This window comes from Echeneis naucrates, chromosome 8 (assembly GCF_900963305.1).
Source record: "Echeneis naucrates chromosome 8, fEcheNa1.1, whole genome shotgun sequence".
In the NCBI taxonomy this organism is placed as follows: domain Eukaryota; kingdom Metazoa; phylum Chordata; class Actinopteri; order Carangiformes; family Echeneidae; genus Echeneis; species Echeneis naucrates.
Window position 1 is genome coordinate 16,894,922 of NC_042518.1, and position 27,057 is coordinate 16,921,978.

The 27,057-nt window shown below is 40.0% G+C and overlaps 3 protein-coding genes across 4 annotated transcripts; 2 read left to right on the forward strand and 1 right to left on the reverse strand.

Moving 5' to 3' along the window:
* Positions 1-166: 166 nt before the first annotated feature.
* Positions 167-7,876, forward strand: plbd1a (phospholipase B domain containing 1a). Of its 2 annotated transcripts, none has more exons than XM_029508813.1 (11): positions 167-340; positions 712-934; positions 2,333-2,416; positions 2,751-2,892; positions 3,471-3,611; positions 4,988-5,132; positions 5,273-5,473; positions 6,155-6,295; positions 6,394-6,579; positions 6,783-6,889; positions 6,995-7,876. In XM_029508813.1, exons 1-11 carry the CDS (start codon positions 271-273, stop codon positions 7,169-7,171), a joined length of 1,617 nt encoding a protein of 538 aa, XP_029364673.1. In that variant the 5' UTR covers positions 167-270; the 3' UTR covers positions 7,172-7,876. The 2 variants fall into 2 exon arrangements, with proteins under 2 accessions (XP_029364673.1, XP_029364674.1); XM_029508814.1 differs by lacking the exon at positions 167-340 and adding an exon at positions 392-542.
* An 855-nt stretch (positions 7,877-8,731) lies between these two features.
* Positions 8,732-13,486, forward strand: LOC115047650 (uncharacterized). Its single transcript, XM_029508731.1, has 3 exons — positions 8,732-9,110; positions 9,375-9,560; positions 11,047-13,486. Exons 1-3 carry the CDS (start codon positions 8,861-8,863, stop codon positions 11,367-11,369), a joined length of 759 nt encoding a protein of 252 aa, XP_029364591.1. The 5' UTR covers positions 8,732-8,860; the 3' UTR covers positions 11,370-13,486.
* Positions 10,905-23,822, reverse strand: gucy2ca (guanylate cyclase 2Ca). The gene is made up of 28 exons (XM_029508730.1): positions 23,328-23,822; positions 22,547-22,659; positions 21,687-21,754; positions 21,381-21,596; positions 21,167-21,285; positions 20,559-20,658; positions 20,309-20,420; positions 20,082-20,226; positions 19,379-19,464; positions 19,167-19,284; positions 18,696-18,777; positions 18,284-18,377; positions 17,906-17,968; positions 17,714-17,785; positions 17,523-17,627; positions 16,505-16,591; positions 16,185-16,317; positions 15,964-16,101; positions 15,676-15,764; positions 15,469-15,560; positions 15,072-15,230; positions 14,461-14,653; positions 14,124-14,298; positions 13,479-13,577; positions 13,291-13,385; positions 13,115-13,191; positions 12,620-12,863; positions 10,905-12,461 (listed from the first exon to the last, which is right to left on the reverse strand). Exons 1-27 carry the CDS (start codon positions 23,593-23,595, stop codon positions 12,656-12,658), a joined length of 3,306 nt encoding a protein of 1,101 aa, XP_029364590.1. The 5' UTR covers positions 23,596-23,822; the 3' UTR covers positions 10,905-12,461; positions 12,620-12,655.
* Positions 23,823-27,057: the final 3,235 nt, after the last annotated feature.

Consider the following 27,057-nt stretch of genomic DNA (forward strand, 5'->3'; position numbering starts at 1 on the left):
TTTGCTGCTGTTTGTGATTCCCTTCAGAAACCCAGAAACACACCGTATTCATCCGGACGTTTTCCTAACTGAACATGACACGCATCACCGAAAAGGAGTCATATAAGGTGCCCTCCCGTTCCCTCGGGCCAGCAGCCAATCAGGAAACAGTCCGCCCAGGACTTTCCCTTCGCCACAGAAATACCCATTTCCCCTCCACCTGAATTCCTCTCGACCGACCACAGCCTTGAGTGTGCAGTTGTTGAAGCCTGGGACTGCTCTCACACAGCCATGCTTCTGCTGGAGGGGCTGTTAGTTTTTCTGCTGCTGACTGCGGCTGCCAACTTCGCCTCTCCACAGAGTAAGTCACGGTTGGTTGGTTGTGTAAGGATCTAATGGGTTTCTTAACACTCCGTGTTCATTCATTCATTATCCGTTTCCGGGTCGCGGGATACTCTAATGTATTAATATCTAATCACTGCTTGTCAGCTGTTGAGATTTAAAATGTCAGAGATGACAGAGGGACTTCGGATACACCTCCTTAAGTCATGTGACTAAGCGCGGTACGTCTCCTGCACTCCTGAAAACATGAAAACTGCAGTACAAAATGGTTATCTGTCATTAAACTGGATATCAGTGGTAGCTTACAGTGCACTATCAATAGCAGTTGATTTTTTTTAGACTTTTAGAAGTATGGACGTTAAGTTTGTTGATGTATTGATTTCCTCTTAGAAATGACAACAGCCACAGTGTACTGGGATGCCCAACAGAAAACGGTCCTGCTCAAGGAGGGTGTGTTGGAAACAGAAGGGGATGCCTATGGATATCTCAACAATACCCTGTCCAGTACAGGCTGGAGTGTCCTCGAGATCCGTGCTGGCTACGGAAAGACCCCTGAAACTGATGAGATCACCTTCTACCTGGCAGGCTACCTGGAAGGCTTCCTGACTGCCCAGTAAGTCTCATGTGCGATTCCTGTGTTGGTTCATCCAAGTCATTCAAACATCTGATATCCTAAAACAAAGCAAACAGCAGCCTCTGCTAAGCTGAGTCAGAGTAGGGCTCAGGTCTGATGACATGCTCAAGGAAGACTGGAAACTTTGACCTGTGGTGGCAAAAAGTTACTAGAGAATTTTTAGAAACAAATCCTTCACACATTCGCTATCTTTCTTGAGCTTTAATAAGCATTCATGAATGGACTCACACGCATACGACTGCAGGAAAAGTCAGTCAGTGAGCAAGTGCGCATAACTTATAATTCTTATAGGTTGACTTGTTTTAACAACAGCCCTCACCACAACAACACTCCCTTGGGATCGCACCCTTGAGGTCCCATTCCCATTGGACCCTCCACTGTATCTCACAGTGCTGTGCAACAACATATGTTCATATGAACGAAATACAACACCAGGCACACATAATGCAAAACATAGCATAGGCTAAATAAGAATTTTCCATCACATTCCCCACTTTTTAGCATTTTAATGCTAAACCACACTTTACGGAAAATTCCACAAAACTTTACTCCCTAATACCCCATAGGTCCTGTCCGTACCAGCCAAACCCTAGTATGTCTGCTCTCCAACATGGAAGATGAAAAACCCAGGCAGAGGTCACAGGCCACAAGCACAGAAAGCCAAACATCCCCCTCCGTTTATGGTTAAGGAGAGGGTAAAAGACTTGCCCGTCTAACTACAATATCTAAATAAGGGGAAAAAAACTCCCAATATGATGAGGAAACAATCCCGTAGAATAACTCTAAGATAGAGCTAAGTAATCATAAGTAAAGGAAATGTTTTTTAATGTGAGAACACACAGTGGTAAAATTAAAGGAAAATAAAATCCATCATTGACTTGATTAAACAAAGGAATAACAAAATGGAAAATTAAATATATCAAAGTACAGCAACTGCAAAGTAAATAATGTTTATCAATTCTTCTGAATGCAGTTATGCTAATCAAACTACTTAAGAGTCAATGTTATTGATTAAACATTTGTATGTTTGCAGACCTTTGACACTTTCTGTAACATTGATTCATCTTCTTCCGGTTTGTGGGAGGTGGTGGAGTCAATCCCACCTCACACTGGGTGAGGGTGGGGTCACCCTGGACAGGTCACCAGTCCATCACAGGGCCAACACACAGAGGCAGACAGAGACCAACCACCACTCACACTCACACTCAGCCCCCCTTCTGTAATAACAAGAAAAAATACAAAATCATTAGACAGATAAAAAGCATCAAGGAAGCAAATGTCATAAATCAGTGTTTCAGGGCTGTGAATAATTTAATGTTGCATTATTGTTATCATGAATATATCCAGTTAGTATTTATTTCCACTCTCCCTCCGCAGGCAGATGATGGACCACTACACCAACATGTATCCACAGCTTATCCATGGCCCAGAGATCCTCGGAATTGTTCAGAGTTTCATGGCGTGAGTCTGTTCTCATTTCCCATTAAATACCACAGCAGCAGTACTGCAGAAACCGTATCATCCTTTTTCATATCTCTTTCTCAGTAAAAACAACTGACAGTGTTCTCTGTTTGTGAAAATCAGAATTTGTAATCAATTATTTTTCACTGTATTTTAAAGATTGTGTGTGGCCCAAGCAGATTTATTTCTTATCTAAAATATATCTGTTATGCCCACGTTCCAGTTTTTTTATTTTGGAGCTCAGTGTTTGGCTCTTTGCTTTTAAGTGGTTTACAGTAAATCGTTATAATGTCTAATAAAAGACATAAAGAGAAAATGTGCCTTGTGCATGTAGGAAGCAGGATTCATGGGTCAGAGAGCAGGTGAAATCGAACAAGAGCTCTGATCCACTGTGGACACATGCTGGCTTCATTGTGGCCCAGATGGACGGGCTGCAAGCAGGAGTAAGAGACTGGGCCAAGAAGGAAGGGAAAAAGGTATGGAGGTCATATAACACTGGCATCAATGTATCAGAGTAAATGAACATTCATTTGTACAGATATATATGAGAAACGTTAATTTTGCTTGCATAAAAACTCTGTGTTAAAACAGAGTTAATAGTTTCCAAATGCAGATGTATTTTTTTATGCTGGTGCAGCATATTTAGATACTTCTCTGTTGCAAAATGAGGAACCTGCATTACCAGCCAAACCTACATGTAAGATTTAAAGGGGCATGAGATTTAAAAAATGTTTCATTTTCTACTTATGTTAATAAAAAGCAGAAACACATTTATCAGAGTTTAGTTTATCTATTGAGTATAGAGCAAAATAGATCGCTGACATCATGATATAAGCAGTAAACATAAAATGGTATTTCTGCTTTAAGGATAATAAAACAAAAGAACATCATGCATCGACGTCAGTGCGTTTTTATATATATATATTTCTTTTACATTTTAACAGTTTTGCAAAAGACTTGTTTTTGGGTTTGTGGCTACCTCACAATGAAGCCAATGCTATCATTTGTTTTCCTTTTCTGACTAACAGCTGTTTATCTGGTGTGCTTCCCATAGCCACTGTCCCTGTTTGACATCCAGTTCCTGAACGCAGTGGGAGACCTACTCGATCTGATACCAGCCTTGGTGCCCGACTCCAGCCCTCCCCTGAGAGACTTCAAACGTCCAGGGATGGGACACTGCTCTGCACTCATCAAGGTCAGAGGTCAAAACCGCTCTATTCAGGCTGTAAGGCCCTACTTCACATAAGCAATGCACACAGCAGCACAATGTTAGATCGGTATCAGAAGATACTTCATATGTTTTAATGAATAAACATTTAGTGCCATGTGCAAAACAAGAGCCCAAAGATGTAATAGACAATATAGTTACATTTTAGACATAAGTGAAGAACTTGCACATTCTTGTGTAAAAGTGTGTGTGTGGGGAAATCTATTTAGTAACAAAAACTGCACAAAGAATCTGCTTTAGTTCGATTGTGAGTGCAGAGTTCACGATCTTTTACTATGTTATTTATAATTTATTATGTTTTTGTGTTATCATTTATATCATGTACTTTATTTGTTATTGTAATTTCTCACACCATGGTGTGTGTAGTGTTGTGGCAGAAAGAGGTGTTTTAAAAGAGGAATCATACGGAGAATCTCTTTATTCACAGCGGCCCTACTTACATCATAGTCAGACACAAATCCCACATTACAGAACGTGACATGTCTTTTTATACTCAAGTCAGGCTATGTGTGTGTATAGGGTGAAATGGCTTCATCCTGTTTGCCGGACTTTTTGGCAATTTACTTTTCTTGAACTTTGGCCACAACCCTATGTGTGTGCGTATTGGTGCACTTCTCTCTTACCTTATTAAAAAAAAAAAAAAACCTCCAGTTTTTTTTTGAAGCTAGGTCACCATGAGGGGGGCCTGGCTCTCACGGTGACACTCGAACAGGAACAATACCGCTGGGCCCTGTCACTCTCCTATTGGATGTTAACATATAAACTCCTAAATGGATATCAATAATCGCCACATTCCTTTACTTTTTCACTGCAGAAAAATTACTCTTGACATATTGGTGGCAAAAAGTTGACAAAGAACTTTGGAAAATGAGTCTGCACACGTCAGCTGTCTTTCTTGCGTTTCATAGCTTTTAATGAATGAACTCACACACATACAATGGTATGAACAGTCAGTCAGTGAGTAAGGGCAGAGTTCTCACAACTTACAATTGTATAGTGTTTTTGAAATGAGTGTTAGTCGACAAAATATATGGTGTTAGTGTCAATAATCTATCTTGGGGTCTCACAAACCCAAAGGGCCATGTCTTTGTATATGATACCTTAGTTTGTCTCTTCTCTGTGTCCGGCAGTGCTGTCGCGGGTTATGCAAGGCAATTATGTGAACAAAAGATACCAGACACAAGGTTGTAAATACCAAGGGTTAAATGGCAGAATTTTCCATCACAGCATTGAAATCCTGGATGGATTTTTCACATACACCTGAAATGAAACCTGATATTTCTGTATCTTTGGAATCTTTGGGAAGAGTCTGGGTCTTCTCTGTTTAATGCTCTCTTCCACAGATGCTGCCTGGTTTTGAGAACCTCCTGTTTGCCCACTCCAGCTGGTACACATACGCTGCCACTATGCGGATCTACAAGCACTGGGACTTCCATGTCAATGAGCCCCATACAGCAACTGCAAAAATGTCCTTCAGCAGCTACCCTGGTATGTTGGGCCAGGAAGACAATTCAATTCCACTAGAAACAAGAAAAGAAACGCAGAGTCTCAGCCTCACAAAGTCATGTCCATAGTTGTACTCTGCTATGGCTGCTTCCTAATTTAGTATCCTTCTCTCTCTCCTGCAGGTTTCCTTGTGTCTCTCGATGACTTCTACCTCTTGGGTAATGGCCTGATGATGACTCAAACCACCAACAATGTCTTCAACTCTTCACTTTTTGACAATATCACTCCAAAAAGCCTGCTGGCATGGCAGAGGGTCAGGCTGGCTCACAATCTGGCACATACCGGTGAAGAGTGGGCCAAAACCTTCTCCATGTACAACTCTGGTAAGTGGAGCACATTCATTTCATTGACTTATATAACAGTCTGTTACAAGCTCTGTTACAAATAGTTGTACATAAACTAACAGTTCCAGTAAAGATGTGTTGACATTAAACACGTGGGTGAGCCATAAATCGAGATGCTGATGGCAATTAATTCAAGAACAGATCTTTGAACTTGAAAGTTTATCTAGTGTTTTTGTAGTTTTTACAAGACATAACTACTAACCACTGTCGTCCTTTTTCCAAGGCCCATCAGTTTTAAGCTTGTTAGACTGTTTCTACCTTTGATTACATTCATTTTAGCCCAGAATGGAAAGCAACTAGCAGAACTTGCAAAACTTAAGGCTTGAAGACCAACATCTGACCCCTCTCAAGTTTGAGTTTGAAGTCTGGGTATGAGAGTAAGTCATAACGTAAAGTATAAAGCCCTAATCTGAAGCTTCAGCTTTGGGACAAGAATCATTTTCAGCATTGCAATTTTTTCATGTTAGTGTTTCATGTTTCAAAATTACACTAAATACACAAACAAATTTTAAGATTTGCTTGCTTTGCTCAAGACTTCTGAAACAAAACCGTGTAAATTTGTGAACTTGCCGCACACTTCCCTGTCAACACCAGACTGATGTTAAAGCCATCATGGAGAACTGTTCAGAAGAAATCATTTGCCACCTTTAACTCTTGTAGGTACCTACAACAACCAGTACATGGTGTTGGACAGGAGCAAAGTGAAGCTGGGTCACAGTGTTGATGACGGCGCTCTGACGGTGGTGGAGCAGATCCCAGGGCTGGTGGAGTACTCTGACCAAACACAGGCTCTGCGCAGAGGTAACAGCAGATCCTTTTTTTTTATTTTTTAAACAGACAGTTCAGACAGTATCAGTTTAATTTCTCGGGTTTCTCTTTCTCATATGTCTTTGCCACAGGTTACTGGCCATCTTACAACATTCCTTTCCACCAGAAGATTTACATGCTGAGTGGTTACGAAGAGATGTGGAAGGAGTATGGGGAGGACTTCTCCTATGATCTCTGTCCCAGAGCCAAGATCTTCCGACGTGACCAGGCTGATGTCAAGGACCTGGACTCCTTGAAGCACATCATGAGGTTCAATGGTGTGTGACTCTGCCTGACGCACTGATCTCATCACTGTTCTCTCATGATGATGACAGTTTAAACACAGTAATATCTCTCTAATAGCCAATAGCTAAAATGCAGCACATTCTAAATGTTTTTATGATACTAAAAAGCAAGTGTTAAGTAATGTTGAGGAAACACTGTTCTCACAATCTAAATAAATGTCTACGTTTGTTTTCAGACTACAGGAAGGATCCATACTCCAAAGGTGACCCCTGCAAGTCCATCTGCTGCCGCAACGACTTGAGGTCAGAGGAACCTTCACCGGGAGGTTGCTATGACACTAAGGTAGTATCCTTTTAAGTATCAGTTTTCATTAGCAGGAGTCACGCTTCATTGTACCATTAAAAGTGTTTAATCTCAACTCAGATTTTCTCCCATTCATGCATTCAGGTGACAGATTTCCAAATGGCTGAGTCCTTCTATGCGGAGGCAGTGAATGGACCAACCACACAGGACGGACTCCCACCATTCATTTGGGATAAATTCGGTAGCATCAGCCACCAAGGTCTGCCCCGGTACTACAACTTCACCTTCATCAAGATGCAGCCACTTCTTTTCAAGCCATGAGAAGTTTGTGTGACAGAGAGAAATGGTTTTGGTCTAAAGCTTGATGAACGACAACGAACATCCAGGGTAAAAGGTACATTTGTGCCTTATTTCTGTTTATGTGATCATGATGTTTTTATTTTAACTGCTGCTTCAAGATTTCTTTTAAAATGCATACATACATACAGTGAATCCCTCCACCGGATAAAATGCAAAGCTTGGCTTCCATTTTATCAAGCTGCCAAATAGATTTTAAATGTCGAACACCGATTTTACTCAGGATGACGTGATGATTTAATTCCAAATACAGTAGAAATCAACTGTTTTTTTATACATGCAGACACTTGTGCCTTGAACAATGAGAGTAATTTTGTAATTTTATAAAATACATTCAGTTGATGGCTACGATATCTTAAATTTCATGCAAAAAGGTTTTCATGGTTTAACATGCCCAGATATGAAAACACCAAAACTTCAATGAATTATTGAATTATTATAATAAATTAATTATTATCACTAATAATAATTAGTGCATTGTGACATTCAGAGCAGTTGATTTCCTCCGATATGTGATTCATGAGCTTCGATTTTCTTAGTGTGCTGAATGTAAATATCTCAGGTTTGTATTTTTGCACTAACCTGTGTCTCTTTGCGTATTGCTACACAATCGTATGCGGCTATCATTTCATGCTTTTTTTAAATGTAATTAAAGTTTTACTGTGGGGATCACGCTGTCCTGTTCTTAATTCATAATTTTGTGCAGCAGTGACTCTTAACCACTGATGTCCAGACATTTCCTCAACTGGAAACAACTGATCTGTGTGCAGTCTCTCCACATGACCTCACACAATAAAAAAAAAAAAGATTTTTATCAGAAAATGCTAGAAAACACAACCAATTTTTTCATGGTGTCCCTGAGGGCTCAACGCACTGGCAGCACATACAAATGAACAAAACACAAATGAATTCAGAAACCATATCCATCTATAAAAATCACAGAACGAAAATCTTGAAAAAATCCCTTTGCAAATATTCAGAAGTGTGAAGTGTTTCCAGAGGATAGCAGTGATGAAGCAGTTCTCTGGTCTGGGACATTTGGGTGTGTGTTGTGCACAGGGAGGGAGCCAGACGTGAACCCGCTGCAGCGGAGATGCGGCTGCACGTCAGACCACTGCATCATCACGTGGTCACTGCAAACCGGAGTCACTTCCGTTGTCTTGAGAGAGTTTGCTATGCGTTTGTGTGTCTGCTTGTCTTGTCGCACGTGTCGAGACGATTTGTGAACGTGCTTGTGTTTCCTGTTTGTACTGTACTCATCACGATGGCCTGGGCAGCTCCTTTTTGCTTCCCTTCACTGTTGTCTTGAATACATCAGTGACACATGACCAGGCACACACAGTTCCATCCAAACTTCAGGAGCTTAATGTTTCTGAAACAGATACAGGGCAAACTCTCTCTGTCCCCAGAGACATGTAGTGATTCACTGTTTCCTATCTAATGAAGGAAGTGAAACATCTGTTTGGCACTATTCATTTCGTAAACCTTCTTTTTACTCACCCCCACCCCCCACCCCTCCCGACCTACCGTGTCACACAGTGACTGCTCCTTACTCTTCTTGTTTCATTATTTTAATAATTTCACTCGCAAAGAACAAACTTCCAGAAGCAGCACCCTTCCGCAGGTCTGCTCATCGTTCACCTAGTTTCACCAATGGAACAGAAGTTCTGTTCTGCTGGCCAGATTTTGGACAAACTCCTCAACGAATGTATCAACGTTGAAACGCAAACGGGGGGTAGGAAGATCTGTTCCACTGGCCATCAACTCTTCAACAGATGTATTTCCATCAAGACAAAAACAGAGGCCAAGAAGTCCTGTTCTGCCGGCCAGAAGTGGGATGAACTCATCAAAAACTGTATTCCCAGCAATACAGACACCAGGCTCAAGCCTGACCATATAGCAGGTGAGTTGAACCTCCTTGGCTGTCCTTTTCTCCTGTAAAATGTTTTTATCTGCCTCCTGGGTACAGCAGAGCTGCTTTTAATCGTAAAGACTCACTGTACTTGTCTTTCCTTTAGATCCAGTTGTACTCTCAGGCTACTTTGAATGTTGACATGTAATCTCCCTTGTTATCTAAAATGCCAGGGTAATGTTATTTTATAATTGGGGTCACAGTTCTCACCTTTATATGGGCTAACTGTGAGTTCATCTGTCTGATCCCCCCTAGAGTCGCCCCGGCAGGTCGAAATAAACCATGTGAGAGTCAGGGCACCCACCCCCCAAGCCGACCCCATCATGATGCTGAGCCCAGCTCTGTGGATCTTTGTGGTGCTGGGCACAGTGGGGTCCATCATGGCTCTGGTACTCTGGTTCATGATTTACAGACGTGAGAGCAGACACTGCAGCACCTCAGGTAAGGACAACTGGCTTTAACCATTGTCATAACTAGACTGGTTTTAATCTCCTCTGGGTAAATTTCCCATAATGCTTTAAATGCTGTTTTGGAGTCTCTACTTGAGAGTTGCACAAAATGTCTGTAAATAAATACATTTTAAAATAATGTAATCGCTGTCAATAATTGATAGTTCATTTAAACCTGAACTGGTGTAACCCGTCAGATGGACAGACATATCTAATACTTCAATTTTATGGCAAAATAAAGGCTCATTTAACCCCCTTGAATTGTCATGCTTTGGATCAAATATATCCTCAGAAATGTAGTTATTCAAGCATTTATTAAGCGGCATGTGTATGTGGGGGACCAGGCATCTGAGAGTGTTGTGGAGGAAGTGGGGTCACAGAGGCAGGTGATGAAGTTTGATGTTTCGTACAGTGGAAACTCTTCAGTTTCTGTTCTCTTCTTTCGACTCGTCCCTTGGGTCAGCCCCACTTTCTTAGCAGCTATTCTTGTTTCAATATGCATCCGTTGGTTAGGCAGGAAAAATCGGGTCTGAACATGACCTTGAAAGACTGACAATAACACACAAAAAGGCACTGACATCAGAAAAGGTTGCACTCAGAGGTATGATAACTTCATCTGAGTGTATGACCAACAAATATCACCTTTTATCCATAAAGCTGTCTTTCTGTCGGCAGCTAATGTCCGCTGAATTTAGAGCAACTCTGGCAGTATTGTGACCAGATACCTCAATATACACCAGCTCTTTTCAAGGTCTCTTCTGGTTCCGATGAAGGCAATGAGGCTGAAAAGCTTGACCTTTTGTCCTCTAAACAGGTAAACAGATTTGTCGATTTTATACAATTGTAGTATAAAAAAGAACACTTCAGGGGCCTGCGATGTCTTTATCAGTCACATGTTTTTTTCCTCATTAAGTAAACTTTCTTGTCAGTAGAACTTCACCCATAGGACAAGCAGGAATGTATAATGTAGATTAGCGAAGCGGCTGTATCCAGTGTAGATTATTATGCCACACGTTCTTTGTTCTCATGATGTAAAGCAGGAGTCCGATGATTGTCCCTGCCATCTGAAAGGCTTTTTTTTTTTGCTGTGTCTCCTAATTATTTTAGTCACTTCTTCTACATCCCTTCAACAATCCAGTTTCATTTATCCTATAGTGGATACTTTTAAGCATTTTGTCTTCACATCGGCAGAAATGTTATCCACGTTATGACATTTGACATTATATAATGAAGTATTAAAATATATATTAAAATCTTTTATAATATTAAATAAAAACCATACCCTTTTTTTTTGGGAGGGGGGTGATCTGACTTTTTAACAAACGTAAAGTTTTCTACATAAATGAAAAAAATCTTTATTTATGTTCCATTGTAAAGATCCACTAGAATAGGTAGTTAATATGTTGACATACTGGAGGTGTGGGCGGTGTCATGTTGTTAGTGTGGATATTCCGAGACCCTTTGTTGTTACGTTACAGATGACGCAGAGTCAGGACCACAGCCTCTTCAGAAAGCTGAGCCGCTGGCCACAATCAACCCGCTGACTTCAGACAGCAACGGTCATGCACAGATGTGTCAGGGGACAGCAGAGGCTCCATCGTCTTCTACTCATCTGCACTCAGTGGACCAAACAGGCTCAAAGTGGGAAGATGGCGTCATCGCTTACAAGAGCCCAGCAAATGATGCTGGGAAAGAAGGGGGCATAGGGCAAACAACCTGCAGCATAATGAGGGAACACAAGATCCCACTTCCTGCCACAGAACTGGGTGGAACTGCTTTAGTTACGACTAAAACCGTATAGGGCTGTGTGTATATGTTTGCATGTGCAGGCAAACAAACTTCCCTTCACTGCACATGTGCAATGTGCTCAGGGAGGCGAGATCCCACTGTTTGATATCTTTCTTTTTCTTACATTTTAAATAATATTTAATTGTTTTATTTCTTTGCTTGAAAAATAATGCCAATCTTATATTATACAGTATTCAATAATACCACATAAGACTGTGTGCAGTTTAACATATTTTACCTCGCAATTTTCTAAAAAAACAAACAAACAAACAAACAAACAAAGAAACAAACAAACAAATGGGTCTTGTGGCAAACATAATTATAACAAACATGAGATAAAAATCCCATAAATGTTTCAGATGTTCTGAAAACAGGGCAGTGTTTTGCTGGTTTGGCTGTAGTTTCACTGCCATTGCAGCAGAAAAAGGCTATTTACATGGTAAATAATTTTGTCAGACTTTCTCAATCAGTGAGCGTCCTGAGACACAAACAGATCAGGTCAACAGGTCAAAGTACAACTAAGAAGAGCACATTCAATAACTTCCTTAATTATCTAGACTCTATTTTTGACAGAAGTGACCATGTGATTTGTTAATAGCCCTCTTTTAAAAATAGATCTAGTTGTGACAACAATGATACTGAGAATTGTCATTATTCACAGAGCAAGCAAATGTTGCTATATATGATACAAAGTTTGAAACTGTTTGTGACATTTAATTCCATGCTATTGTTCACTTCATGACTTTAGCACCTCCAAGCGGTGAAATCAGTAGAAACACAGTGGCAGAGAACCACTATTAAACCTTTGATAATAACCTCCACAGTTAGAAAACCATATATAAACCTCTTTTGTTGAGTTTTTTGCTATTGTTGCTGTTGTTGTTGTTGTTTTTACCCGACTGTAAAATGGTGTGAGGTACTGATGATGCAATAATGTGTCAGTTTGGCACAATAAAAGAGGAAGGCTTTCTTTCTACCACTTCGCCACATCAGAAGGTAGATTTTTCCTTTCAATGAACAATGAGGCAAAAGCAATGTCAAGAAACAGTTCATGTTGGGAGACGCAGCCCTGGCGTTCCTGCAGAGGGGGTCAGGTGATGGGGTGCTGAAAAGTGCAAAGAATGGACGTCAGGGAACGTAAAGACAACATGTATGCTTGTCCCACAGCTTTCCCCCTATGACTCCAACACATGGGTGAACACAACTGACCCCAAAAAGGGATGATTCAGGTGGTTACAGGTTAAGACACACTTTTATGTCTACCTCTTGCCAGATATTGCACTGATGGTCCCTCTCTGATCATAAGAAGGTAGTGGGGTTGTCAGTGACAGCTAGGTGAAAGTACTCTGGCGGGCTGTCACTCTGCAGGCTGCTGCTGGTCTCCCTCCGACGGACTTTCATGGACAGGGTTTTCCTCTTTTCAAAGGCCTCGCTCCCACTGCCACGCTTTTCAAGACTGGACACAATCTTCTCTGCCAGCTCCTGCTGGAGCCGCTGGAAGTTCTCGCTGAAGCAGGAACGTGAGCGTTGTTTTGGATTGTACATGCAAATGCGGGAAAGTCCAAAAACGATACAAATACATCAAAAGTGCCGGCATCCTGTCAAGCATTTATAATGTTCTGTCTGACGTCAAGAACAGGTTATACGTTAGAGTGGGTTCTAATCAGGTGAGCACAAGGAGTGAGTCATTCCACATTGGCAGCTGCTCTGTTCACACAAAATGTCTTTAAAATGTTTGAAAGTAAATGTTTTACTCACGCTGTTGGTGGTATTGGCAGGTTGTATTTTCCCCCAGTCAACCCTGTTAACCAGTATGTTACTTCTTTCCCTTTACCCTGTGAGTTCATACGACATGGAGACATGCACAGAATAAGTGAGACTACTATCTGCACAGTTTTGATTAGACACATTAAGGCAAAGCAAATCCAGCCCACCTTCAGGTACGTCTCTCCTCTCATCTCATATTCAAACTTGCAGTCAGTCCTCTGCAGGATGTTGATGGTGGACTGGCTAACGTGAATCCTCAGAGCTGGAAATACAACACGAGGAAGAACCATCAGTCAAACTGTCAGCTCTGTCAATATGAAGGTCTGCGCGTATATGTGTGCGCGTGTGTGCTTACGCAGGCCTGTGGACTCCATTCGTGAGGCGGTGTTGACTGTGTCACCAAAAAGACAGTAGCGAGGCATCTTGTTTCCCACCACTCCTGCTGCACACGGACCTACAAATGTTAAACAGTCATCAGTCATCTTTCTTTGTCTGTGAACGCTGATTCATTTCATCCATCTCTCTTTAGTTTTTTAAGGGCTAACTTTTCCAATTTCTCAGTTTTCACTCATTTTATTTTCATGTTCTGCTCAAAACAATTGTGATTATTATACCATTTATGATATTGAGAAACTAATGTTTGTTGGTTTGTTTGTTTTTTATTGGTCTTAATTTAAGTCACATGGTGACAGGAACAAAGAAATCTGCACTTTGTATTGCTTATATAACACAGATCTAACACTGCCCCCTACTGTTCTGTTTTTATCATTCACAACCATACGAACACATTATCCACCCACCCCCTTCCTGCCTCAACCATTTCTTGTCAACATTTTTAAAGGCATTGAGAATCTTTGCAAATGATTAGAAATTTTGATCCCCTGTATTTTCCTTTAATCCTTTAAAACTTTTCTGTGTCAAAATATACATTACATGGAGAACTAAAATGCGTAAATTGGAAATTTTAGGCAAGCATAACAAAGTACAGAATCTCTTTTACCTGAGTGCACACCAATGCGGATCCACAAAGGGATTCCAGGCAGGTGCTGCAGCTCAAACGTCCCAACAAATGACAGGATGTCCAAGGCCATGTGAGCGATGTCCACTGCGTGCCTGTTGCCATTGCGTTTGGGTAAACCAGATGCAACCATGTATGCATCTCCTATTGTCTCAACCTGAGAGGCAATAGATTTAAAGCTTCATTGATTTCAATATTGCCTGTTCGTCAGCCACAAATAGCGGTCTGATCACAACAGCAGAGACTTCCTGCCTATGAGTTCACCTTCCATCAGTGGCAGTTAAACTTTAAATTATCAAACATCCTTTGATCAGAGTACCTTATAGACATCGTGGTAGTCAAGGATGCTGTCAAAGTTCTTGTAGATGTGGTTGAGCATGTCCACCACCTCCATGGGGGTGCTGTAGTGGCAGAGGGTGGTGAATCCCACAATGTCACTGAAATAAATGGTGACCTCTTCAAACAGCTCTGGCTCCACTTTGCCTGTCGCCTTCAGTGAGCGCACCACTGGACTGAGGAGACGTTGGAAAAGTGGAAAATTTTGATAGTGATTCAAAGTTTCTTATAACTTTAAAATTGCTGGCAGTTAATCTGTGCTTAGGGGGAAGGTAACATGTAGATGCAAGTATAGCTGATTACTGTAGAAGAAGAAACTGATTTAGTTTAAATCATAATACAATCCATACATGCTGTATTTTCTTTAGTTTTTCAACATTTTTTCCAGCTAAAAGTCCTAAAAAAATGCCCCATCAAAAAAAAAAAAAAAAACAGTTCCCCCTTTAAAACTCTGGTATCTCCACCAAAACAAAATCTCTCTTTAGATGCTAATTTCTCTACTGTGTCCACAAGCTAGTTGCATTTGCCATGAGGTGCCAGGAAAGTATGGCCAGTGTAGCTTCATATATGATCCCATCTTCGGCAGAAACCTACCCAGGAAGTAGCATAAAGTTGAGACGATCAGCTCTGTCCCTCTCAGCTTTGTACAAAGACGTCCTCTCCTCAACCAGATGCTCCAGAGTCCTTGAATAATTCTGCAGGCGACGGATCAGGTTGTCCATGTATGTCTCAGTGGCTTGGTTGTGTAGGTTACTGTATAAGAGGCAAATATGTGTAAAACATGATATCTTTTAATGAATTACTCATCAAGCAGGCATTGTTCATTTCATGACAACAAAAGCTTTATCATTTTATGGCCACATAATAATGCCCAGTGTTTTCCTTTTTAACAATTTCAAATATATGTATTGGTCTGTTGTCTGCATACTTTTGGCTACGTGGTAACTAGATAATTGAAGCCACCCTTGACGATAGTGCGGTGCTGACGTACCTGAAAATCTTACCCAGATTCACTTCTATTCTTTTAAAGTCAGGCCGCCGCTCTGGGTCTTCATCCCAGCAGCTCTTTATTAGCACATACAGCTGGAGACAAACAAAATTAAACATACACATGCATACAAGCACAAAATCGAAGGTGCTCGGGACGTCTCAACTGCAATCAGCAAATGTCCTGTTCGGTGTTTGGTGGCTCCCTTACCTCGACCTCCCTCTCTGATGCAGTGTCAAAGTTGAGGTCGGGTCTGAACACAGATGTGCCAGTGGGATACTGGACCCTGTAAATCTTCTCTGAGGGATAACACAGACATCAGTTACACAAGGTGAGCAAATTTAGAGCTGAGAATGATTATTGTGTTCTCACATTAACACCCACCTGAGGGACACTGATTTTAGGCTATGACGTAGTGTTACAGTAATCTGTTTTCACAATGAATTCATTACTTTTGTTACATTTGTTGATTTGGAGAGCAAAATAATTCATGCCTACCTGCAATATTAGAGCAATGCTGTGTATAGAATGGAGCTTGCCTCTTAACGATCTCATGGGCAATGATTCCATAGCTATAGACATCACCTTTCTGAGACACACCATCTTTACGAAGGTGCTCCGGGGCTGTCCACACATCTGAGGAGAGGAGAGGAGCTGCTGGTATTCTAAGTGTCTAAGCCAATAATCAGGTCTAATGATGGTGGAAAAATCTGTCTCACTTTTGCCTGGTCTCAGGATGGTGTGGCAGCCAAAATCAGTGATCTTGACTACCATGCGGTTATCAACCACACAGTTGGTGGATTTGAGGCGACCATGGACTTCAATATTACTGGAGTGAAGATATGACATGCCCTGCAGGAGATATAAAGAGCACCGTCTTTCATCCTGTCCATTTGTTCACTCAACCAATGTGTTGCGTTTTCTCATGTCATTTTTTAAATTTAGATAGGTGTCACTGAGGGAAAACGGTTGATAGGTGCAGTTAACATTACATTTATTTTACCCTCTATCAGAAAATAGCCAAATTAGCAAAGATTACCTTTGCTATGTCGTACATGACTGAAATCTTAAACTCCATATCCATGAAGGTTTCATCTGGGTAGGAGATCCTGTCATCCAGAATGTACTGAAAAGAAAAAAAAAACCCCACACAGATAGATATTAACTGCCATGCTTACACACTTTACGGAATTGTGCACTATTTATCTAATCTGTGTGCGTGTGTGTGTGTGTGTGTGTGTGCGCGTGTGTGAATGTATTAAAATATGTCCATCACTTATCAAATAAACAATGGTCATTAGTGAAAAGGAGGCCACTGAGTTCTGGTATTAATATCATTAGAGTAGGACATTTCACGCAACATGAAGCGGTCATGTGAGTTAATTGCACAACTGCAGAACATTTCATTAAAACTCATTCCACCAAATACGAAATAAAAGAAAATGAACAAAAACAACAAACAAAATGCAAAGTACATGGACTCACTTCACTGAGATATAATGAGATAAAATGGTATATCACAGCGAAAATGCTATAGCCCATAACCACACATACAAATGATTGAAAGAGGTGTCCAGATTAAAGAAGCAATATTCTTTAAATTTGTATTTTTGAAAATAAATGTTTTTTCAAGAGTTTTCTGAAGCATTTTTTTTCCTACAGATGTTAATGACTCCAAAACCCAGATATCTGAATCCGGTTCAGCAGAAAATGTTGCCTTGAGACAAAGAAAATGCTGCACTCCGCTCTTGCTCAGCTTCAAAATGTTTTCACGGTTTGCGATAAGGTCTATCTTCCATGAAAATAGAAATTTCAGATCACTTTTTGAAGTTTTGTGCAAACTAACAAACAAAAATAGTCAAATATCTGGAGGTAAAAATACAACCTCCTTCAAATAACCAAAGCTGTTTTGGCTGCTTTGCTTCAAAACTGCTAACCTGCCATGTTGAAAATGCTGAATAAACATGCTGAACCATAAGGAAAACTGGCAGCTGCAAGATCTGACGTGCAGGGAAATGTCAAGACAGTCGTCTATGTGAGTGACGTTGTGCTCTTACCCTGAGGGAGCCCCTCTGACACAGCTCAAAAACCCCAAACACACCATCCTCAAACTTCACGGTGCCGTAGAACTTGGTCAGGTTGTAGTAATCGATACGCATCAGCTGAAACACGAGGACAAGAAAGAGGTGACGGTGGCAAGGAGAAACAAAATGCTCTAATGCTTTAATGACTTAGAGATTCATCTCACAGTGTTAAGCTCAATCCTCTGCTCCTCATTGAAGTCTCCTTCTGTGTGTATCAGCTCTTTCAATATCACAGGCTGAGGAATCCAAAGGTATAAAACACATTTAACCAGAGACAGAGGAAACTCAACATGATCATGTCTCTTTACTCTTTTTTACAATTAAATATTGATTTATGGAAGATGGAATGCACTTACCTTCTTGTCATAAGTTCTTCGATGACAGAAGTATGTGCTGTCTTTCCTCTTATCCTCATCAATCTGTTATTGAAACAACAAGAGAGACGGCCTCATTTATGGTGGCACTGTGTAACAAATCTCTAACCCTCATCCTCATCTCGTTACTGTCAAATTTCAAATATCACTTTGTTCCTAATGGATGGTGGGAAGTCACTAAATGCATTTATTTAAATACAATTATCAGTTACTTCAATTTTATTTTATATTATATAGTATATTTTGTGCTATTGCATGCCTCTACTCCACTACATCTCAGTAATTCAAATTTAAAATTTTCACTTGGCTAAAAATGAAACCTAAATGAAAGTATAAACTGCGATTAATGGGGGTGTTTACCTTCAGTGAGACCTCCTTCTCATCCAGCGGCCCAATTAGGTGTGTGTTGATGTGAGACCATTTTTTTTGCATGAGACGCTCCTTCCTGTTCTGCCTAACATTTTTTCACAGACACAGACACAGACACACACACACACACACACACACACACACACTCATAGTTGTTTATCCATGACTTCAGAAAACAATAAAGTGACTCTTATATATTTCCTGGAGACTTCCATTATTTGGACTTCATTTTGGTCCCCGTAAGGAAGCCAAGTCCCCACAATATCCATAAATTAAATTAGGTCACACAGTGTCATACATGTACCACACACACACACACACACACACACACGCAATAGCTACAGGGGGCATTTGTGGGAACACTTTTATTTTGTTAGACTGTATCCTGTATCCAGGTAACTACCTGTAGAAGATGAGAGCGATGGCTGTCACCACGACAACACTGAGGCTCAGAACAATCACAATCACATCCTGCATATCTATGTCTGGAAGCATGAACACAAAACAAAATAAATTGTGCTTTTAAAATAAGATAAGAACAATTAAGAATTTGCAGCGTTGCCAGGAATGTAAGACCATGAAATGACTTTCAGTTCAAAAAGATGTTACATTGACATCCATTCATTTAAAGGTAACTTGCTTTTTGTTCCCATAAGGAATATTAGCTCTCACAGTGCGTAAACAGATTCAAGTCCCCACAGTGTAAGTATGGGCAATAACACTAAGAGCATACATCAGAGCACAGGGAGCATTTGTGGGATAAATGTGGGGTAATTCCAAACAAAAACTTTCTATGAGGGCATGAACACGCAGAGCATAGAGAAGCTGGGCTGTATAATATCAACAGTCTTCAGTGTGAATTAGTGTGCATTACCATTTGGGTTTTCTGGAATGTCAGAAGGCAGATAATTCCCATCCCAATTTAGGGAAGGGTGTGGGTTTGTCCATATAGTTTTATTTTGAGATGTATCAAACACCAGCAGGGTTTCATACTGGAGAGAAAGAGCACAGAGGGAAATATTCACATTTACACTGACATCCTTAAACCAAAGCGGTGAGTGCATGTGCAAACTGCGGTGGTCTCACCTTCCCAGTGAGAGTTGATCTGTAAATCATGGAGAAATTAGCATCTCTGTCACCATATTCATCGAGCACATAGTGTCCTCCCATACCTAGATAAAGCAAACACACATTTTTTTTTGTATTACAATCTATTTGGATTTAATCTGCAAAATGTTTAATATATAACACATTTTAATTGCTTTGCTATGCAGCTGACAATTATGAAAAAGTAAGGCTGAATATTATCTTGTATAAATGTATAATAATAATATATTTTATGATATCATCACTCTTACAATGATTTTCTTGATTACCTGACTCATTGTTTGGATTCAAGCTAGGCAGTCCAAAGGATGGTTTTCTGTATCTTTTTGTCCTGCATCATAGATGGATTAATCTTTCACTGCTGTGGTTTCTCTGATCTATGTTATCAGATGTTATGTTTGGCATCTTAGCTTCAGATGGCAATTTAACAGTTAATCGGTATTTATACTGCTGCCAATCACATCAATTAACAGAGGAACAATTTGAGTTCCAACATAAAAAAGCTTCCTGTACATTAAATATACCAAGCAGCCCTTCTTTTAGGCTGCAGCATCATGTAGTACACATTAATCTATGCAGGCTTGGACCTTTTTATTCCCACATCTCATGATGTCTGCTTGTTGTCACTTAACTTTGCCATTCAACCTCCCATTTTGTTGTTCACAGTTTTAATAACTCATACCATAAAAGGAGGTGTTTCCAAATGGGTTGTCACTCAGAGGCACATCAGTGGATCTCTTGCCTTGTTGCTTGCTAAGCATCCTCTCTCTGAGCACTTTGCCAAACAGCAGAGTACCATCGTGATACCCAGCAACATAGTCATTTATCTGCCCATTAGAGTAAAACAAAGAGAGTCAGAGAGTTACACCACAATTGCTTTTCTACACAATTTTGTGAGTTACAACTCACCGTGTCGTTAGACGTTGAGTTTGATTCATCGTGGTAGTTCCTCTGTGGGAGCGTGATCACCAGGACATTTTCCATACCTTTACTGGATGTTGTGTTGACATGATATTGAGGGCTGAGGGTAGATAAAGTGTGTCACAATGAGCCTTATTTCCACATATTCAAACGCTGATTTCGATATTCATACTGAAAAGGTTCATGTAGCTCTATGGTTGCTCTGTGAGTGACGAGGTAAACTCATGACCTGGCTTACTTGAAAATATCGAGGAGGATGAATATGATGTCTTCATTTATGTTGCCCGCCTTCTCTTTTATTGAAAGAATGTCATTATGGCCCCCACATAAGATGATGACTGAAATAAACAAATCTCACATAGTAAATTTCAACATAACAGTAAATAACATTTGAGTTTGAATTGCATATTGAGTCTCATTCTCTACCACGACTAATTACAGTATTTCAGAGTGACATTAAATCTACATAAACGAAGTCTGGTCCGGATAGATGAACAAACAATAAAAAGACAAGGTCAATGTCATAAAATTTTCACAAGAGTCAGGTTATTCCAGTAAGACGTGTGGAAGCATAATAGCAAAACAACACTGACAAGATCATTCCATATGTATATGGAGTGATTACACCAAACAAGCTGATGTTTCGCATATATGTTTATCTTCACCATCTTATTGTAGCATGTTATCATGCTATGTCTTGTTCACAAATTACAGTTGAAGTAAGTGGAAATTACATTAGCCACACTAGTGGACTGAGTAGGACCTGGACCTTTATGCCTGAACCAGATTTCCATTATCTATTTTCTTCCAATCATTTCTGAGAAACTCAAACTCAAAGAAACCCACTGTTGCTGTGTCGATTCTTAGAAGTCAGGGCAGTCATCAGCTCTTTTTCACCCCGCAGCATTTCTCTGTTTGTGTTTGAGGCAAAGGTGGCAGAGGGTGCTTCCAACGCATTGATGTACCTGTGCCAATAAAACAAAAATAAACTGGGGTAGGTTGAAGAACCAAATGAAGCTACGGGCGTCATTCAAGTGACCTGCAAACCATGTTATCTTACCAGAAACAGTCTTCACTGGTGTTGGTGATCTTATAGACATAAACCTGCTCCCAGGGCTTCTTAATTGACAAGGCTTCCTTCATAAAGTTGACAAGTAGGTCTGAGATCTTGCGTGCTGGAGGCAGAATCCGGGTCAGTTTGGGCTTATAGTTACATGAGAGACCAAAGCTCCCAGCAGAGATGATGGGTATGCTCAGGCTTAGGCCAATTTCATCACTGAGGCACATAAAGTAAAAAAAAAAAAAAATCAGTTAAAGGGTTAGGTGGCATAGAGTTAATATTGAGAGAAAATAAAGTCATACTCACTCAACTAACTGAAATGTGGCGAAAGTACAGGAGGGTCCCAGCATGACACATCCGACTGCACCTTTACTCTGCAGAGATTCGATTGATCATAAACAGAATACAATATGTTCGTTGTCATTTATTGTCATTGTACGCAACATTTGGGGAACGGGGGGGGGGTGTTCAAATTTTGATGTAAGGTGGAAATCTGTTTGACCCGAGTTTGAGCGATCCAAAAACGATCTTCACATATTATAAGAATAAAAGATGGATTTTATTTTAAAGCTTCTCCTTCAACTCGCCTCTATTTTTACATCAGTTTGTGACGTCTTCCATCACCCCAAAACCATTATAAAATTGTCTACTGCTACTTCCTCTATGGTGAAATTGTTTGGTGCACAATGGTGAGTCTGCAAAGTTGATCATTGACTATGAACCGCTGATAGCAAAGGAAGTTGGTATTTTTTTGTTTGGTTTTTTTTTTTATTTAATGACCTTAATCGATCCGCGTTTTTGATTCTCCCAGAAAACCCTGAGCTAAAGGACTCATTAATCATTTTATATTCTACTATGCTACGATAACCATCCTGTCATGCAGCTCAAGGGGCGACTTAATGCTAATAAACCATCAAACCACACTAAGCAACAAAAAAACTCAAAATGTTACAGCTATTTACAGTAGTTCCAAATAAAACAAAAATAAGGCTGACAATAGGACGGGAGATTTCACGTCTGATTTCTCCTTCTCAGGTCAAAAAAATTGAGGTATGTAAGGAGTCTTGGGTCTCAGTCTCTTCACATTACATTTTTACGTCCACGACCTTTACCTCCAGGACTTTTCACATTTTGATTTTCTCTTTTGGCTTTTTGGCCACACTCACATGGAGCATCTTGAGTATGGCCACCCCCTCACAGGTACTGCTCCCACAGCCTTGACGGTTGTACACAGTAGTGTCAAAGCCAGTGTAGTTAGCCGTCAAAGTGAAGCTTAAATCTTGAGTCATGGAAAGAAGATAAGAGTTATTAATGTTAAAAACGATTACATCAATAATCACATTCTTAATCATTAATCACACCTGTGTTAAGACAAGATAAGACTGGCTGGTTACTTGGACTGATCTGACCTTTTGCTCGTGATAATTATAATTATTATATGTAGATCTATCAGTTGTACATTCTCAGGAGAAAGCTTCATTCTAGTTGATTTTTAGCCTAGCTTAGCAGAAATGTTAAAAGACTACACAACTGCGTTCTATCAAATAATGACCTCCCCGTAGCTGTCCTATTTACATGTTGTTACTTCACACAACCTCACGACCAAATGGTGTTGGTACTGACCTTAATGCACCCATAGTGCATCACAAAAAGGACAGGTTACTTTAATCTTTTTCCCCTTCAGACTTGATTTAGCAAAGAAAAGATTATCTGGCTGTATTCTTCCTCTGTGTTTAGATTCTTTAACTTGATGTAACATAGAAGTGGCCTCAAATATCGAAAGTACTGAAAAAGATTGCTCATGTAGTTCACTCAATCGTAATCAGCCATCTTGAGTATGCAGTTCTTTATTTAACGGTAACAATGCGACTTTCCTTACAGTTCCTTGCTTTTGCTGGCTGTTGTAATACAACGTGTTTGTCATGATCAGAAACTGTCAGTACATACTATGCTTAATGTTCTCCTGCGTGTCCTCTTCAATGGCTCGTTCTACAGCCGCCTCCACAAACGGTCGACTCCACGCATAAGTGCTGTCCTCCAGGAGTACCACATTGATGGCATAAGTTCGGTTTGATGCCAAACAGTCATCCAGCATCTTGTTGGCGACCACTGCCGCTATCAGCACTCCCAGGTAAGGTAAAATGTGTGAGCCGCGCATGTTCAGCCACAAGATTTTCCCCTTGCTGTCAGAATCCTGCGTACATGTCAGGAACATCTAACTGTGTTCAGAAAAACAGCTGGTCTTTGCATCTGCCCACCTGAGCAAAGAAGTCCAACAACAGGTGTGAACAGGGCTCCTCACTGACCAGCAGCTAGATTAAAAAAAAAAAAACTTTTGTGTAAAGCAATGACTTTAGTCAAAGCAAGAAAACAAGTCTTTAAACAGACTTCCTCTTGTGCAGCCCTGAGATCAATATTCCTCCACCTTACAGTCTGCTCTACCTGTCCTCCATGCGTTAATGAACAACTGTGGAGTGACAGTCAATGCACCAGTCGGATGGGAGGGGCAACTCAGAAAAGACTCCCACACTCCATCTGGATTAACTTGTCACTTCCAATCTTACCGAGGTCGTAATTTATCCTGTTTGTAAACATTAAGTTTAGCCCTGTGTTCACATTCCATCTCAGATGTGAATATTATAAGAGATTATTCCCAACTCATCACACAGGATGAGTTTAAGTTTAAGGATAATAACCTCATTAGGAGTGTAATAGTAAAACACAACGACTTTGCAGTCACAATAGCAGATTAATTCTTATCTTTTGACTTGTGGAGAGGTAATAGGAAGGCTAACCAGATTTTGTCCCCCCCCCCTTTTTTTTTTTTTACATGATCTGGTATGTTCTGAGGAAAGACATAGGCGTGGGTAAGGTGGAATGGTATAAGGAGCAAAGGTCAAAGGAGGCAATAAAAGTGAGGGCTTGTGTGAAGCTGAGAAATATTGTCTGCTATAAAAGTAGGGTGGATTAAGTCCATAAAAGTCTTAGCCAAACTGCTGCACCTGTCTCACTTCGTTTTGACAAACCCATTTAACACTAAGACCAAACCAAAGGTCTGGACTGCAAATACACCAAATCTTTCATTTTCTTGTAAATTTGGCCACTGAAGTCACTAAAAAGAACACTGTCAACATTTTGTATCAGAATATTCTACATCTCAAATATTCATCCTTTTCTTTCTGGTTAATGAGTTAAATATTTGAGCTAAATGCAACCAGGCAGTGGAAAAAATCTGTTGCGACCGCCTAAGGTGATACCATCAAATGTCAAATGTGCATCCAACAGTCCAGTACTTAAAAACAGTTTATATGTGCTCTCAGTAAGCTTTCTCTGCCTTCAATTGTTGTTTTAGCAGAATGTTTGGAGATTGACTTCACAAGGATGGGGTTAGCATGTTAGCCTTCCTTTCCAGAGCGATCTCTTCAAATGTGTTTGTTTTTGTTTGTTTGTTTGTTTTGTTTTTTCTGAAAGGTGCAATAGAAATAAATGTATGTACTTAGATAGAAAAGCATGAGAGGAAAAGTATCTTTCATCTCACGGTCAGTAAAAGAGTTTGATCCTGAGTTCGTAGCACGTCCTCTAGCCTGCAAAGGAAACATTAATTCTAATCTAACGTGTCGCTATTACAAATACAAACAGCTAATTTAAAGGCGTACTCTTGTCATCCAACTGTTTCAATCAGTTAACTGTTGCAGTTCTATAAACAGTGTTGGTGAAGATACACTTTCTATTATTAATATATAACAGCGTCCAGGGTTGCAAATTGGATTGAAGTATTGATGCTAAGAAATTAAAGTCTTTCACTGAACTCATTTAACTTTAACAAACTAAATGTCTCCCAGCTCCCTACTATACATCCATCACCACACCAAGCTGTCAAACTTATTTGTCACATTTCAACACAAAATCAACATTTTAATCAGAATATTGAGCCTGAAATATCCCCTTTTCAGGTATTACAATCTACAGTAGATTATTGTATCCTTTACTAGCACTTCCGCTACTTTAAATTTGAGATCTGTCATTTCATTATCTACCTGTCCTCTTAATATATCTTCCATAAACAAACTGTGGTCTTATAGCCAGTCCTAAATCCTGCTTGTGTCAGAATCCTCTTTTATCACTGCATGATGGAAATGCAGTATGTTTCTCACACTGTTTTATGCTCTTTGCTAATGAGAAGAAATAAGAGGATAACCATTTCATCATATTTATGTGATATTTGTCTATGTTTACCAGTACGAGCTCGATAGAATTTTGGAAATTTGAACTACTACAAGAGGGTTGCTGTGCTGAATTTGTATGAAAAACATATCCTGTTTAAGTCCCTCTAAAGAAAAAGGTTGCATTTAAAACAAAATTTTATGCTGTGGGACAAATAGAAAATGGGCTCATGCTCAACATTTCCAACTAAATCACCTGTCTTACCAGTACAGTACATCCTCATCAGTCCGTTTCCTGTCTGGTCACCACCTTACAGGGTCATAAACGTCGTAAATAAACACGCACATATGACATTGTAATAGCATGGTTGGCTTGGGGCAAGCAGCCATTTAACAGTTTAATGTGAAGAGGGTTTCCATCTCAACAAACCCTGGCATTTTATCAGACAGAGGAAATGGTAATGTGTTAAAGGGAGCAAAACTCTTTGGTTTATTGTCGCAATCTGTCTGTTGAATAGCAACTGAATGTTATTAACAATGGCTGGGGAAATGGCTCCATCTAAATACTCTCTCCTCAGCTTGAGGGGAGATAAGAAAGTTGTTTTAATGGAGACCTCACTAAACTGACAGAGCATGGGTTAACATGTTGGACACACACTCACACAGGCACATGCATGCATACACACAGTTTGTAGTCAATCCTAAGTGTGTCACCTCGCCAAAAACATGGAATTGTTGATTTTTAATTTTCGAAATATAGATGGGTTGAAGTTCTGCAGTTATATGCAGTTCCACAAAGGATACTCAACCATAAACTTTTTGAATCTGACTGTATCATTCACTCTACATCTGGAACAAGCAAAAAAAGAATAAAATTTTTTCTCTAGGCAAAAAAGACTTACGCCATTATTCCAGAAAAATAATATTTTTAATTTATTTATTTTATTTTATTTTATTTTTTGCCTAAACCATATCCTCATGATGCTTGCCACCTGTGGTAAAACTGCATACATTCTCAGATGAACAGATCATGTGATTCCACCCCGTAGTATAATGGCCTATGTCAAGACTTTTGTGTTTTCTGAAAAACCTGAAAAAATGACTTCGCCCATCATTTTAAGAGAGCGTCTATACATAAGTAATATGTGATGTTCAGTTAGAAGTGTTAAGGATTTTAATGTTGGCGTAGGTGTATATTAAGGGAACATACAGCATATGAGGAGTAGAAATGTTGTTAATAGTGGGAGACAGAGAAACACATTTATTGACAGCAGAAAAAAACAGAAGAACCCTTATCCCTTAAATAAAGGTTAAAGGAGTAAAGCTCTGTCCTATGGGATTGAGATCAAAGCCAGATAAAGAGGCATGTTCATAATTTCAGAAGGTAAAAGATTTATTTGTTTCTCATTAGCCAATAATTGTCCTCCCCTTTCTCCTTCCCCTTTCCCTCTAAATTAACAGCTCAACAATAAATCAGGTGGTTCAAGAAATGACAGCGCCCAGTTAAACCAAAC